This window comes from Schistocerca americana, chromosome 3 (assembly GCF_021461395.2).
Source record: "Schistocerca americana isolate TAMUIC-IGC-003095 chromosome 3, iqSchAmer2.1, whole genome shotgun sequence".
Taxonomy (NCBI): domain Eukaryota; kingdom Metazoa; phylum Arthropoda; class Insecta; order Orthoptera; family Acrididae; genus Schistocerca; species Schistocerca americana.
This window is the reverse complement of record NC_060121.1, coordinates 113,650,121-113,666,737: the sequence shown is the minus strand read 5'-3', so window position 1 is coordinate 113,666,737 and position 16,617 is coordinate 113,650,121. Positions and strand designations below refer to the sequence as shown.

The window sequence follows — 16,617 nt, the reverse complement described above, 5'->3', positions numbered from 1 at the left end:
AGTGGATGTAAGTGTGTTTGACAACATGATATTAGAACATATCTTGCCCTTTGGAATATCATTTTAATTACATTTACTACAAATTTATTGCATTCATCTCTTTGATTGCCCATTTCAGGCTAGATCACAAAATTTTGGCAATGATCACAAGCTACTTGGAACACAAGAGTCCCGTAGTTGTTACCTGTTAGAGGTTCAACTGTTATCCATAACATTCACACATCATCCTTTATTCAGCCGTGAACATGTGTTGTCACAACAGCTAACCTCATTGTTCAGACAATATGCAGCACAACAGGAACGAGACTCCATCAACAGGCTATTTAGAAAACTAGATGCTTTGCGCAGGGCAAGGGACAGCTGTGTTGCTGCACAAGATGAGTCACCTAATGAAGATAGCCACAAAGAAAGGCTTCAGAGGTAATTAAGAATGTCATTTTCTAATGTCAGTAAAATCAGTAGAAATTGCTGTTTTAAACCTATGATCAATTTCAAGACGTGTGGAAAAATGGGCTAACTGTCAAATGTAAAAGCTTAGAGATCTGTTGCTGGGTATGGGGACTATCAAAATTGACATTGGTCTCACCCCTAAATATCACATTAGGATATTTAGAGATGAGACCAATGTCAATTTTGATAGTTCCTGTACCCAGCAACAGATGACAACAGTTATCTCTAAGTTTTTAAATTTGGGAGTTTGCCCTTCTTTCCCCGCATGTCTTCACTTGCACTTAATATTATAACTAAGAAATTTCCATGTTCATAAAGCACACAGTATACCTTAGAACAGAAATTATAATTATCTGCTACTGTTTTGTCTTCCAGAATAAAATGTAATCATTTTTGCAATTGTCCTGTAGGATAATTTTTTGAGGTGGTGTGGCAAAACTTAGTAAATTATTTATCCTAAATAAATCAATATTAAATTAATTAAACAATGGAAAATCCAGGACAGAACATAATAATAGTATGAAAATGATAGTTGCTACTTACCTAAATAAATGAGCATTTAAAAAAATCAATATTAGATTAATTAAACAATGGAAAATACAAGACTGAACATAACAATATTATGAAAAGGATAGTTGCTACTCACCATACAGCGGAGATGCTGAGTCACAGTTAGGCACAACGAAACTGTCAGAAAGTGAGCTTTTGGCCTACAAGGCTTTTGTTGGAAATAGACAGCACACACACACACACACACACACACACACACACACACACACACACACACACACATGCAGGTGCAGCTCACACACACATGACTACAGTCTCTGGCTGCTGAGGCCAGACTCATCAACCAGAGACCAGTCATGTGTGTGTGAGCTGTGTTTGCGTAAGTGTGTATATGTTGCCTATTTCCAAAGAGGGCCTTGTTGCAGGCTTTTTGTTGTGCCTATCTATGACTCAGCATCATGAGTAGCAATTATCCTTTTCATAATACTGTTACATTAAATTAATTGATACACTTGATGCAGATGCTTCAAGCATGTTCAATTTTTACCTTTAATTATAATATTATTTATTAATTTCAGACAAACTGTAACACACATTGTTTGATTGTAAGATATCAGAAGGAATTCCATGGAGTTTTGCATCTTTGTTTCAAGTTCAGAGATGTCTACCTTGTTTAAACAAACTGCCAAGATATTTAAGGCATAAAAATTGATACTCATTGCCACTAAAAATAAGCTGTATGTAAACATACACTTGGTTAACACTTCCAATTGAACAAATATATGTCCTGCTCCACCAGCAGTCTGGCAAACTGCCCACAATCTTCCTACTGATTTCAGCTTGCAATATATCTAAGTACTGTAATCATGTTTCTTCATTGATTAACTTTGTAACTGATACATAGGTATTTTCTTAATTCAAGTACTTTTTTACTTGCCTTCGATGAATGTGACTGTTGATGGCTGAAATATACCTGTCCTAGTTAATATCAAGCAATGGAAGCTCAAGGTTAGAATATCAACAATATTAAGAAAAGGATAGATTGCCACTCATCATAAAGATGATCCATTGAGTTACATACAGGAACAACAGAATGACTGTTACACATTATAGCTTTCAGCCAAAGCTTTCCTCACCAAGGAAAACACACACACGTTCATGCAAGAAAGTACACCTTGTGCACACACGGCCACTATTACTGGCAACTCTGACCAAAACACAACTGTAATGTGAATTTCAATCTGAAGTAGGATGGAAGAGAGGGAGAGATAGTAGGGTATGGGTGAGGAAAGAGAAACATGCTGTCTGGTGGGACATGCAGGGACTAGAGACTGCCAGGTGCAGCATCAGGAAGTGGGTTGTGGGGGAAAAATGGGGACCAGAACAGGAGAGGAGTAGAAAAGTAGAGGAGCAGATAAGAGGAAAGGATGGGTGGGTACATTGGTAGAGGGTGGCACATAAAGAGGGTGAGGGAATGTGAAAATGGAGGAGGTGATAATACAAGGGCTGGAAACTGTTATGTGGAGGATGTGGGGATAGTAGGTTACCATATGTTGAGACTGGGATAATTTCAGGAGTGGAGAATGTATTGTAAGGATCATTCCCATTTGCACAGTTCAGAAAAGCTGGTTGTGGAGGGGAAGATCCAGATGGCCTGGGTTGTGAAGCAGCCAGTGAAATTGAGCATGTTATGTTCAGCTGTATGTTGTGCCACAGAGTAGTCTGCGACGAAGAGCTCCTCTCCTTTTCCACTTCCTGCTCCACCAGCAGTCTGGCACACTGCCCAAGATCTTCCTACTGGTTTCAGCTTGCAATTTATCTGAGTACTGTAATCATGTTTCTTCATTGATTAATTCTGTAACTGATACATATGTACTTTCTTAATTCAAGTACTTTGCTACTTGTCTTCCGTGACTGAAATATACCTGTCCTAGTTAATATCAAACAATGGAAACTCAAGGTTGGAATATCAACAATATTAAGAAAAGGATAGATTGCCACTCACCGTAAAGATGATCCATTGAGTTACACACAGGAACAACAGAATGACTGTTACACATTATAGGTTTCAGCCAAAGCTTTCCTCAGTAAGGAAAACACACACACATTCATGCAAGCAAGCACATCTCATGCACACATGGCCACTATTACTGACAATTCTGACTGAAACACTGCCCCTGTTTCTCTAGTTCATGCATGACCCACCAGACAGCACTCTTCTCTCCCCCCACACATAACCTGCTATCCCTCGCTTTTCCTGCTCCGCTCCAGATTTTTATTCACATGTCAGCTGCATTCCAGTTGGAGCTGTGTGTGGTAGTCGCCATATGTGTGTGAGGTGTGCTTGCTTGTGTGAATGTGTGTGTGTGTGTGTGTGTGTGTGTGTGTGTGTGTGTGTGTGTGTGTGTGTGTGTTTTCTTTGCAGAAGAAGGCTTTGGCTGGAAACTATTAGGTCTACAACTTTGCTTCCACCATTTTGCAATAGACAGCAGTAGAGGTAAGTGGGGTTCAGGTGTAAAACAATAAACTTAGGCATCTGTAAACATAATGCCCTAAAAATATTAGTTGATTTGTGATTGCATCGTAAGGTTATTCTCGATTAAGTATGTCAACTTATGTACCCATTTCTCGCCATTTACGGGAAGTTTTAATTTTTTGCTTTAGCATGAAGAGATCTGCAGCTTGTGGCTCTTAAAATGCTGGGTAAGACCAATGGTGAGGGAACTGTTAGTGGAAGAATGAGCAGAGAATGTTTTCAACACCTTACGAATGGTGATATTGATGTTGAAGACCGGTATAGCGGTGGAAGACAGAACGTTTTCGTAGCTGCTTGAAACAGATGATGACAGTCACAGGATATCATTATCGAAAGCAACTGATGCATTCGAGACCAGCACTGAAACACAAATGGCCACAATACAGCAATAGACACATATAGGTAATTTTGCAGCAGGTCAGTGCTTGACCCCATGTTGCAAAACCTGTCAAAATACACATGGAAACAATGAAATGAGAAGTCCTATCCCTCCCAGCATATTCTCCATACATTGCTGTCTCTGACTACCACCTTTTTTGATCAGTTGCATACAGTCTGGCTGACCAGTACTTCCGATCATATGAACAAGTGCAAAACTGAATTGATTTGTGGATCCCCACAAAGATGCCCAGTTCTTCCGCCATGGGATTCGTATGCTATCCGAAAGATGGGAGAATGTAGTGGCCAGCAATGGGCAATACTATGAATCATAATTTTTTGTAAGTTTTACACAATAAAGCCCTGAACTTTGTGAAAAAACGGCGGAAGCAAAGTTGTAGGCCTAGTATGATGTGTAAAAGTGTTTTTGTTGGGCCTGTTTGCAACTCAACAGGTGAACTTTATGGTGAGTAGCAATCATTCTTTTCCTAATACTGTTGTCCTAAGTAGTGGTGTACTTCATGGAGGTCAGTCAAGTTGATGTTTCCATTTTATGCACAATATTTCAACAACCAATGTAATCATCTTTTGCAGTTGCTGCGAGTTTTGCTGTTATGTGAACTCACTGGCTGGACTCCAATGAGACTGTGAACTATTGTTAGTTTCGTGCCACTGCTTATAGCTGATTGTGAACTGCCCACTATCCTCTATGATGCTCTTTTGTTTTTCCAGAGCCTGCACTGATGTTCGGTGAAATGCACGTTCTCTCAGCATCTCCCAGCTCTTACTGACAAGATATCAAGATGAATTAGTTTTACAGATGTTCACCTAAATCAGACACCATATTAATGCACCTGCAGCCAAAAGAATTAAGCACTGTGCAAGTGTGGCAATAGTACAAGAGAGAATTTTTTACACATGACAAATGCTAGATGTCAATTCAAAAAATATTTTTCATCTCCATCTTAACATATTGGCTACACTCTTTACAGATTCTTGAGAATGGGATGACAATGTGACATACTAACAAATGGAATCAATGTATTTGATAACTCCATGTCAGAAAGCGAAGTTCAAACACTTGCACAAAAAGCCAAGACATACTTTGATTCATTTTGTCATTTCTAGTTTTTAACCCTTTTGTTTTGATTTATTTTTTTCTAGTTCTCAACATTTTTACAACAGGTTTTTTTTATCATTTTAAAGATTGGAGTTCTGAGATTATTCTTTAGTGTGAAGAGATACTATCTTCAGGACTAAGTAATTTCAAAGTCCTTGCTGAAATTGATTAAACAATGGAAAGCCCAAGATGGAATAACAACAATATGGAAAGGATAGACTGCTACTCACCATTTAGATAATGAGTTGACTAGCAGACAGGCACACTCCACTCCACTCACACATGGCTTCATTGTGCAATGCACCTACAAGTCCTTTCCTCTTCTCTAGTTCTCTCATCTCTCCTCTACACCCCTCCACCTCCTCCAGTCACAGCCTCCCAATGCTGCACTTAGTAGTCCTACCCTATCTTCACTACATCCCTTCATACTTCCACAGGCAGCACTAGCATCTTCGCAACCCCTACCCTAGTATCTCTACCCCTCCTCACCTCGTACCTCTTCCATACCCCCACTATCCAGAGCAGCTGGATTGTTGCTCAGGCAGAGTGACATTTGGGCCTCAGTGCACAGAAACAGTTGCCATGTGTGTGTGAGTCGTTGTGGGAATACGTGAGAATTCTATTTCTGAAGAAGGATGTTGTCTGAAAGTTGATATATTTCTAATATTCCTTTTCTTGTGCCTTTCTTGACTCAATGCCTCCACATCTACATGGCTACTCTGCAATTCACACTTACGTGCCTCGCAGAGGGTTCATCGAACCATTTTCATACTGCTTCTGTACTATTCCACTCTCGAATGGCACGTGGGAAAAAGGAACACCTAAATCTTTCATTTTAGCTCTGATTTCTCTTATTTTATTATGATATCATTTCTCCCTAAGTAGGTGGGTGTCAACAAAATATTTTCGCATTCGGAAGAGAAAGTTGGTGATTGATATTTTGTAAATAGATCTTGCCATAAAGAAAACTGCTTTTGGTTCAATGATTGCCACCCCAACTCGCATATCATATCAGTGAAACTCTCACCCCTATTGCATGATAACACAAAATGGGTTACACTTCTTTGCACTTTTTCGATGTCCTCTGTCAATCCTACCTGGTAAGGATGCCACACTGTGCAGCAATATTCCAGCAGAGGACGGACAAGCGTAATGTAGGCTGTTTCTTTAGTGGGTTTGTCACATCTTCTACGTGTTCTGCCAACAAAGCACAGTCTTTGTTTCGTCTTCCCCACAATATTGTCTATGTGGTCTTTCCAATTTAAGTTGCTCGTAATTGTAATTCCTGGGTATTTAGTCGAATTGACAGCCCTTAGATTTGTGCAATTTATCATATACCCAAAATTTATCAGATTTCTTTTAGTACCCATGTGGATGGCCTCACACTTTTCTTTGTTTAGTGCCAATTGCCACTTTTCACACCATACAGAAATTCTCTCTAGATCATATTGTAATTGGAATTGATTGTCTGATGATTTTACTAGATGGTAAATTACAGCATCATCCGTAAACAGTCTAAGAGGTCTGCTCAGATCACCACCTAGATCATTTATGTAAATCAGGAACAGCAGACGGCCTATGGCACTACCTTGCGGAACGCCAGATATCACTTCTGTTCTACTCAATGATTTGCCGCCTATCACTACAAACTGTGACCTCTCTGAGAGGAAATCATGAATCCAGTCACACAACTGAGATGATACTCCATATGCACACAATTTGATTAATAGTCTCTTGTGAGGAACGGTATCAAAAGCCTTCTGGAAATCTAGGGATATGGAATCGATCTGAGATCCCTTGTTGACAGCACTCATTACTTCGTGGGAATAAACAGCTAGCTGTGTTGCAGAAGAATGATATTTTCTGAATCTGTGTTGGTTATGTATCAATAATTCATTTTCTTCAAGGTGATTCATAATTTTCGACTACAGTATATGCTCCAAAATCCTACTGCAAATTGAGGTCAGTGATATGTGTCTGTAATTCAATAGGTTACTCCTATTTCCTTTCTTGAATATTGGTGTGACCTGTGCTACTTTCCAGTCTTTAGGAACAGACCTTTCGTCAAGTGAGTGGTTGGATATGATTGCTAAGAAAGGCAGTATTGTTTCTGCATACTGTGAAAGGAACCTGATTGGTATACCATCTGGACCGGAAGACTTGTCTTTCTTAAGTGATTTGAGTTGCTTTGCAACACCTAAGATATCTAGTTTTATGTCACTCATGCTAACAGCTGTTGTGGTTTTGAATTCTGGAATATTTACTTCATCTTCTTTCATGAAAGAATTATGGAAAACTGTATTTAGTAACTCCGCTTTAGTGGCACCATCATCGGTAACATTTCCATCGCTATCATGCAGTGACGATATTGACTGTTTTTTGCCACTGGTGTACTTTACATATGGCCAGAATCTCTTTGGGTTTTCTACCATATTTTGAGACAATGTTTCATTGTGGAAACTATTAAAAGCATCTTGCATAGACGTCCGCACTAAATTTCAAGCTTCCGTGAAACTTAACCAGTCTTGGGGCTTTTGCGTTCTTCTAAATTTGGCATGCTTTTTTCATTGCTTCTGCAACAGTGTTCTGACATGTTTTGTGTACCGTGGTGGATCAGTCCCATCTCTTATTACTTATGCGGTATGAATCTATCTATTGCTGTCGATACTGTATCTTTGAATTTGAGCCATACCTGGTCTACACTTATATAATTAGCTTGGAAGGAATGGAGACTCTTTCTTAGGAAGGCAGCAAGAGAATTTTTATCTGCTGTTTTAAATAGATATATTTTGCATTTATTTTTAGTGGTTCTGGTTGATACGGTTTTGAGCCTTGCTACGATGACCTTGTGTTCACTGATCCCTGTATCCGTCATGGAGCTCTCTATTAGATTAGGATTATTTGTGACTATGAGGTCAAGTGTGTTTTCACAACCATATACAATTCGTGTGGGCTCATGAACTAATTGTTCAAAGTAATTCTCAGAGAAAGCATATAGTACAATTTCAGAAGATGTTTTCTGTCTACCACCGGCTTTGAACATGTATTTTCGCCAACAAATCAAGGGTAGATTGAAGTCTGCACCAATTATAACTGTATGAGTGGGATACTTCTTTGTAATGAGATTCAAGTTTTCTTTGAACCGTTCAGCTATTATATCATCTGAGTCAGGGGGTTGGTAGAAGGAGCCAGTTATTATTTTGGTACGGCTGTTGAGTATAACCTCTGCCCATAGTAATTCACAGGAACTATCTATTTCAACTTCACTACGAGATAAACTACTACCAACAGACACAAACACACCACCACCTACTTTGTTTGATCTATCCTTTCTGAACACAGTTTGCGCCTCTGTAAAAATTTCAGCAGAATTTATCTTCGGCTTTAGCCAACTTTCTGTTCCTATAACGATTTCAGCTTAAGTGCTTTCTATCAGCTCTTGAAGCTCTGGTACTTTTCTAACACAGCTACAACAATTTGCAACTACAATACCAATTGTTGCTTGGTTGATTCTTGTCGTTTCTTTGCCCTGTACCCATTGAGACTGGAGCCCTTTTTGATCTTTCCCGAGACTGTCTAACCTAAAAAACTGCCCAGTCCGCACCACACAGCCCCTGCTACCCGTATAGCCACCTCCTGTGTGTAGTGGACACCTGACCTATTTAGCGGAACCCGAATGTTGTGAGTAGCAATCTGTCCTTTCCATATTGTTGCCACATTGGTTATTGTCATAAGAAGTTAGTTTTCCTCATGCATTTCTCAATGTCTCTAAGACTATTGATTTCTTAATGGTATTTTAGCTTCCAGATATCACTTCCCCTGTATACTCTGTATGTGTGAACAGCTTTTGTTACTTTTCTTTAGCTATACTATTTCTATATGTCTGTGTGCTTGAGGAACAACTATTCTTGACTTACAAAGTCCTAAAGTGCCTTGTTATTTGAGTTTGTAATTTATTTCCAGTGAATGCCATTTAGCATCACTAATAATTAATTACCAATTATAGCATTAAAATCGTTCCTTGTTAGCATACAGACTTTTTAATCTGTCTCTCTTATGAACTTCTGAAGATATTTTCTAAAATTGTTCTCTCTCTCTCTCCTTTTCACCCTTTTTCTGATATATACACATCAATAATGGTAAGTTACCTTCTGTCACTTATGTATCTTGTCACTTATGCATCTTCCTGGCCATCCAAAATACAAAACCACTCATCTAATTCAGGTTCATTGGCAACATCTGTTTACTTTGGAATTAGGATCAAGAGATCCTATACTTATTCTTCAAATACTCTGCATGTACCCTCCAATCCATTTTACTTAGCTCTCTTCTCATCAGTGAACTAGCTTCCAGGATATTGACATATACTTACCTGATGGCTTTATGGATCCTCTTTCCATATTACATCAACCAGTCACCAATAATACATCCACTATCATATCTTCAGTACTTCAAATACTAAAATAGTCAGCCACTACAGTTTTGCTACATGCAGACATCACATCTTGAACAGTAAGCTGTTCCTGTCGGAACATGCTGAAAGTGTTGCCAATGTCCTGACAGAAAGATACTTGGCTTCTAAATCTGGTACACAAACATAAATCCCATACAATATCTCTCCTTGCTCCTGATATTCCACTGAGTAATCAGTCATAAAGGGCACCCTCATTTTTTACAGTATCACTCAGGGTGGGGACAGCTGAACAGTATCCTGTGTCAGACCTTAAAGTTACATTTCATCATGCTCTCAAATGACAGATACCCCTCCAAAGCCATTTTTGCTATGTTCTGGTATACCTGTGTCCCAGGTGTAACTGCCTTGAAGCAACTACCACAACGCAGGTCCTCATTAGATGCGTTCGTTTGTTGTTTTGATTTTGTTTTAGTCAAATAGACCAGTCTTGTTTTTAATGTTGCGTTTTACTCTGTTAATGCTGATTATAGCAACCCTTTTTTCATATCATCAGACATTATTTTATTCCACAAGTAAGTAAAACTTGTGCATTAGCAGTAGGTACTTAGTTCTAGGTAGACTATGAGGGCATTCCAGTTTTTTCCAGTAGTAAACTTTTAGTTTTAGGGTGTATTTTGGTTCAATTGTTAATTCATCCTGATCCACATTTCTGTCAATTATTGTCCACTGGTTGTCAGCACTGCTCTGTCATCTGTCTTTCCCTTCTGTTTCCTTCTAAAATTCCCAAATTTTACTTAGTGCTCTCTGGGTACCAACTAAAAGTGCTGATGATCTAAAGTATCTATGTCTTCTGTTAGTATTTCATTAAACACAAAATGGTAGTAAGGTAATAAGTCAAGCATTGTGATTGCTGAATAATCTGTTCATGTCAGTTGAAAATGTTAGTGAAATATTATGCTGATGATCTTCATTGAGCTTGGGTCTGCAGCTATGACAAATTGTTTAAAGGATTTTATGCTGCTTGCAGCTACAGGCTGCAAATAATTCAAACAAGTATTATGTTAGATGATATAATTAATCAAAACATAGCCAGAAAAATGTAGTCTGTGGTTTCCCAATTTCTGTATATGGAAGGAATGAGAAGAATATTTAATAACTATATTGAAAAGTTTACCCAGTAAGTAATTCTCTGTGATTTGCAGAATGTAGTGGCTCTGAGCACTATGGGACTTAACTTCTGAGGTCATCAGTCCAGAATGTAGTGTAAACACAAATAAAATATATAAATAAACTTAAAACTAAAAAATACATTATTTTGCAGATAAAATTGCAAATAAGTTCTCAAAGGTGAACATAAAAAGTAAAACATTTTTGAAATTGTATATATTGTGTCTCATAAACATCTTGAAGGGTTTTTACAGACAACATCAGAGTTTGAAATCAGTTTTATTAATTTTGTTTTAAACAAGTAACTTGGCATTAAAGTTGTGTTAATAAATACACAGGAAAGAAAAAATATACTGAATGTCATCTCTTTTCCCCTAGATACAAAGAAGAGATCCTGCAAACACAGTTAAAACTACTTGAGGAGGGTCGTGCATGCCGTCACCTGCTAGCTCGTATTTTGTCACTGTGGAAGGATTTACGCACCTTGCGTCAGTTACAAGGTTACAGCTGCACACCACTACAGCTGCGAATCATGTGCCAGCCACCTGGTGACAGAGAAAAGGAGCAGAGGGAGTGGGAGCATAGGCTGCACATCTGGACTAAGGAGCTGTTATCTGAAAAACTGAAAAGCCAGGGTCAGAGTGGCAACACCCAGCAGAAAATGGTAAGAATATTGCATTCAGTGTTTCTTCTTTTGTTCGAGATTTAGGACAATTATAATTTTTAAAATGAATGTGCGGAATAGATAAAGTCCGTATTATTTAATTTCAAAAAGAAATGGACACCTTTAAATCAGTTTTTGTGGTTAGTGTATTTTGATTAAAACTCATTCATGATGACAATTAACCAGAACTTTTTTTAAATTTTGCATGTCCACAAACCATGAACTTTTTTCCAGTGGCTCAATACTGAGCTGCATCACCAAATGTTCATCTAGTGAGGTGATGAAGTGATAAAGACACAGCAATTGTACTTAAGAGGATGGTAATTTGACTCCCCATCTGAGCACATATATTTAGGTTTTCTGTGGTTTCCATAAATTGCTTATGGCAAATTCTGGGAGCATTGCTTTGAAAAGGACATGGCCAGTTTTTTCACCATTCCGTCCCAATCCAAGCTTGAGCTCCATCTCTAGTGATCCATCATCAATAGAACATTTAATTCTTAATCTTCCGTTCTCCCTATAGATTTTCAAAGATGTATTGGAATGGAGAAGACCTGATCACAGTAACAGCGGATTTCATCTTCATCCTTCAGACTCCATGTTCAAGGTTGCTCTGTATTGTCTCCACATGTACTCATAGCCGACTGAGCATTCTTTTAAGTCTTCTGTGCAGATTTGAGCCAGTAGGCTTATCCTCTTGGAATGGATATCAACTTGGAACTTTTCCACTAAGCTTTTATGAAAGTCTTGCTCAATTTTAATCATTGTGGTATGTCAAGAGTGTCTCCTGCTCCATTTGTGACATGCCTTTCATTAATGGTATGCTATAATTTCTTGCTGTATTCAGTAACTGCTCATTTCATAACTGGAGCAGAAGCGGCTATTGTTTAATTCAGTTTAACCGTAGGTGTGATCCTCATGCAAACAGTTATTATTCAGCTATACTCAATAGGGTGTGAAGGAGATTGGTTTAAAAAAGTAAGGGGTAAAATGATCTTTAAAGTAGTGGTCTGGGTGAATTTATGAGATACTCAGATTTTAGGCTGAAATTGTGAGGAGAAGTAAAACATTTCAAGGCCTGTAGAGCAATCATATTTCATTTTTCTCTTGAATGATTACAGTGGAGCAATAAGTGTAGTGTATCATCAAGCTATCTACATTTACATTACTACTCTTCAATTCACTCTTAAAAACTTGGCAGAGAATTCATCAAACCACTTCCACATCATTTCTCTGCCATTCCACTCTTGACTATCACATGGGCAAAATGAATGTCTAGATCTTCCTTTGCATACAATGATCATTTCTCCCTATGTCAGTGGGAGTCAACAAAATATTTTCATGTTTGGTAATGAAAGTTGGTGATTGAAATTTTCGTGAGAAGATCTCACAGCAACAAAAAAGGGTTTTATTTAATGACTGGCACCTCAACTTATGTATCATTTCCATGACACTCTCTCCCCTTTTTCATGATAGTACAAAATGAAGGGGAAGGGGAAGGATCTCATAATGCACAGCAGTACTCCAGAAGAGGTCAGACAGACATAGTGTAGGCAGTTTCTGTAGTCCAGAATGAGATTTTCACTCTGCAGCGGAGTGTGTGCTGAAATGAAACTTCCTGGCAGATTAAAACTGTGTGCCCAACCGAGACTCGAACTCTGGACCTTTGCCTTGCGCGGGCAAGTGCTCTACCAACTGAGCTACCGAAGCACGACTCACGCCCGGTACCCACAGCTTTACTTCTGCCAGTATCTCGTCTCCTACCTTCCAAACTTTACAGAAGTTCTCCTGCGAACCTAGCAGAACTAAGGCAAAGGTCCCGAGTTTGAGTCTCGGTCGGGCACACAGTTTTAATCTGCCAGGAAGTTTCAGTTTCTGTAGTACCTGCCAATAAAACAGAGTCTTTGGTTCAGTTCCTGGACAACATATTCTGTGCGGTGGTTCCAATCTAAATTGTTCATAATTGCAATACCTAAGTATTTACTTGAATTGATATGATTTAAATTCTTGTGATTCGTCATGTAACTGAAAATTAGTACCCATTTGGAGGACTTCACACTTTTAATTTTTAGGGCCAATTGTTACTTTTTATACCATACAGATATCTTGTCTAAATCATTTTTCATTTGGTTTTGATCTTCTGATGACTTTAACTAGATGGTTTATGACAGCATCACCTACAAAAACATCCAAGAGGGCTGCTCATGTTGTCTCATAAATTATTTGTATAGATTAGGAAGAGCAGTGGGCCTGTAACACTTCCTTGGGGAACACCAGATATCATTTCTGTTTTACTCTATGACTTTCCACAAGTTACTACAAACTGTGAACTTTCAAACTGGAAATGATGAATTCAGTCATTTAACTGTGACTGTACTACACAGGCACACAATTTGGTTAGAAGTCACTTGTGAGGAACAGCATCAAAAGTCTTCTGGAAATCTAGCAGTATGGAGTCAATTTGAGATATCTGTTAATAGAACTCATTACTTCATGTATAAATAGAACTCATTACTTCATATGAATAATGAGCCAGTTGTGTTTCACAAGGATGATATTTTCTGAGTCCATGCTGACTGTGTGCAGTCGAGTGTTTTCTTCACAGCATTTCATAATATTCAAACATAGTATGTATTCCACAGTCTTAATTCAAATTTATGTCAGTGGTACAGGTCTGCAATTCGTTGGATTACTTCTGTTTGTTATCTTGTCTGTTGATGTTACCTGTGCAGTTTTCCAATACTTAGTTATAGATCCTCCATTAAGCAAGTGATTGTGTATGATTGTAAAATATGGAGCTGTTACATCAACATATTCTGAAAGGAACCTAAGTGCTATGCTATATGGATCAGAAGACTTGCCTTTGTTAAGTGACTTAAGCTGCTTTGCTATACCAAAGGTATCTTCAAAGTTATTTGTGTTGGCAGCTGTTCTTGATACGAATTGTAGAATATTTACTTTATCTTTTTTGGTGAAGGGATTTTGGGAAACTGTGCTTAGTAACCCCACTTTGTTGACTATCAAAAAGGCTTTATTGCTATCACAAAGTTAAGGTATTGATTGTGTCTTGCAGGTAGTGTGCTTCACATACAACCTGAATCTCTTTTGATTTTGTGCCACATTTCGAGACAGAGTTTCATCGTGGATATTGTTAACAGCATCTCACACTAAAGACTGCACTAAGTTTGGAGCTTCTGCAGACATCACAGACCTTGGAGATTTTACGATCTTTTAAATCTGGGGTGGTTTCGTTGTTGCTTTTGCAAAGGTGTCCTGACCTGTTCCATGTAGAATGTGGGCTCTGTTCTGTCCCTTATAAATTTATGTGGTAAGAATCTCTCAACTGCCATCAGTACTAATTCTTTGACTCTAAGCCACATTTAGTCTCTGCTTACTTAGTTAATTTGGAAGGAATGGAAACTGTCTTTCTGGAAGGCATCGAGTGAATTATTCTGAATTATTGCACAGTTCCTATTATTATTATTATTATTTTCTATGTCACAGTGGTTTCGAGCCTACAATACATGATTTCTTTTGTCATTATTATGATCATCATAACCATTATTTCAACACTTCCCTGCTTTAGCACCATATGCTTCCTTAGACCTTAGGATGACAGAAGTCACTCAGTGGTTAAAGCAAGAGTGAGGTTTAAATCCCTGACAGACATTTAGATATAGGTTTTCCGAGGTTCCATAAATTGATTGAAGTAAAAATTGAATGGTTCCTTTGAGAAAAAATGATGACTGCTTTCCTTCCCCAACCTTGTCCTATATGAGCTTGCATTCCATTTTGAATGACCTCATTGTTAGTGGAACATTAACCCTTAATCTTACTTCCTTTTCATCTTGGATCATGGAATTAGCAGAGTCATAAAAACTGAAAATATGTATTAATGATATCTGATGATCTTTCTTAGGTTGTCCACATGGACATCTGATAACAGTTTTCAGGTTGTATGCAGTTTTGGCAACAATCAGAGGTGCTGTTTACAGGATATGTCCATGTCAGTACAACTAGTGTTCAGTTTTTTTTTTTGCCTGTAGTGTGAGCTGGTATGCGTCTACTGCATACTGGTATTCATCACAAGATGAAGTAGATAAATGCTGATTACCCAAAGCAGCATATGTGTTACCATAGAACGGAAGTGTTTTGATTTGCCATCATGATGACCAGATTGTAGAGCATGGCCTAAGTATGTTCCACAGCAAGTCTTGTGTGATGTGGTCTATAATTGAAATGAACATCTGTTGTGTCTCCAAACACAATAAAAGACACGGTCATAAAAAAAAAAAAAAAAAAAAAAAAAAAAATAACTATTTATTATGTTATGGCATGACAGCATGATAATTCAGTTTAAGCACATGTACAAGCCCAGTGGTACGTACAGACTTCTTGACGCACACAGGCTGCAAGCCAGAGCCAGTGCATGGGAATATAAAGAGTGTTGGCTGCTGGCTACTGGTTACTGGCTACTGACTACTGGCTACTGGTTGCTGCAGGTGATTGAGGCACCAGACCATGATCTGTGCCCTTTGGTTGGTGCCTAGAGTAGCCTTACAGTATGCTACTCAAGCTGCGTGGTGCACACTGCAGTAAGAGTGGTGAAGGTTACTACACATCTCCTTCCTTGGGGGAAGAGCAATGAGATGCCCATTCCTCTGTGACATGTGGGCGGGTGACTCATTCATAGTACAGTTCCTTGTCCATGTGGCAGCAGTAGAGGGAATGCAGTTCTGTGCCTGCCTCCCCTCCAGGAAATGCCAACAGATGGAACTGGAACCCTAGAGGCAGGGCCTGGGCAATGTAACAGTTGTCACTAGGTGCCATAAGCTGGGTAGCTGTGATGTATATCTACCTCTACAATGATACTCTGCAAATCACATTGAAGTTCCTGGCAGAGGGCTTATCAAACCACCTTCACAATAATTTTCAATTATTCCAATCTCATTCAGGGCACCTGTATCTTTACATGCAAGCTCTGATTTCCCTTATTTTATTATGGTAGTTGTTTCTCCCTATGTAGGTCAACATCAACAAAATATTTATGCATTCAGAGGAGAAGACTGGTGACTGAAATTTTCTGAGAAGATTCTGTCGCAATGAAAAACACCTTGGTTTTAATGATGTCCACCCCAAATCGTATATCATTTCAGTGACACTCTCTCCCCTATTTCGTGATAATACTAAACATGCTGCTCCTCTTTGAACTTTCACAATCTACTGTCAGTCCTGCCTGGTAAGGATCCCACACCACACAGCAGTGTTCTAAAGAGGACGGTCGAGTGTAGTGTAGGCAGTCTCTTTAATAGAACTGTTACATTTTCTAAGTGTCCTGCCAATAAAACACAGTATTTGATTAGCCTTCCTCATGACAT

The 16,617-nt window shown here is 38.6% G+C and overlaps 1 protein-coding gene across 1 annotated transcript in view; it reads left to right on the top strand.

The window, feature by feature from the left end:
- Positions 1 to 16,617, top strand: part of LOC124605904 (coiled-coil and C2 domain-containing protein 2A) — a 348,984-nt gene that overhangs the window by 54,870 nt on the left and 277,497 nt on the right. Inside the window, exons 5-6 of the mRNA XM_047137851.1 lie at positions 119 to 420; positions 10,954 to 11,239. Of these exons, the coding sequence (XP_046993807.1) occupies positions 119 to 420; positions 10,954 to 11,239 (588 nt within the window). The remainder of the gene's footprint in view (positions 1 to 118; positions 421 to 10,953; positions 11,240 to 16,617) is intronic.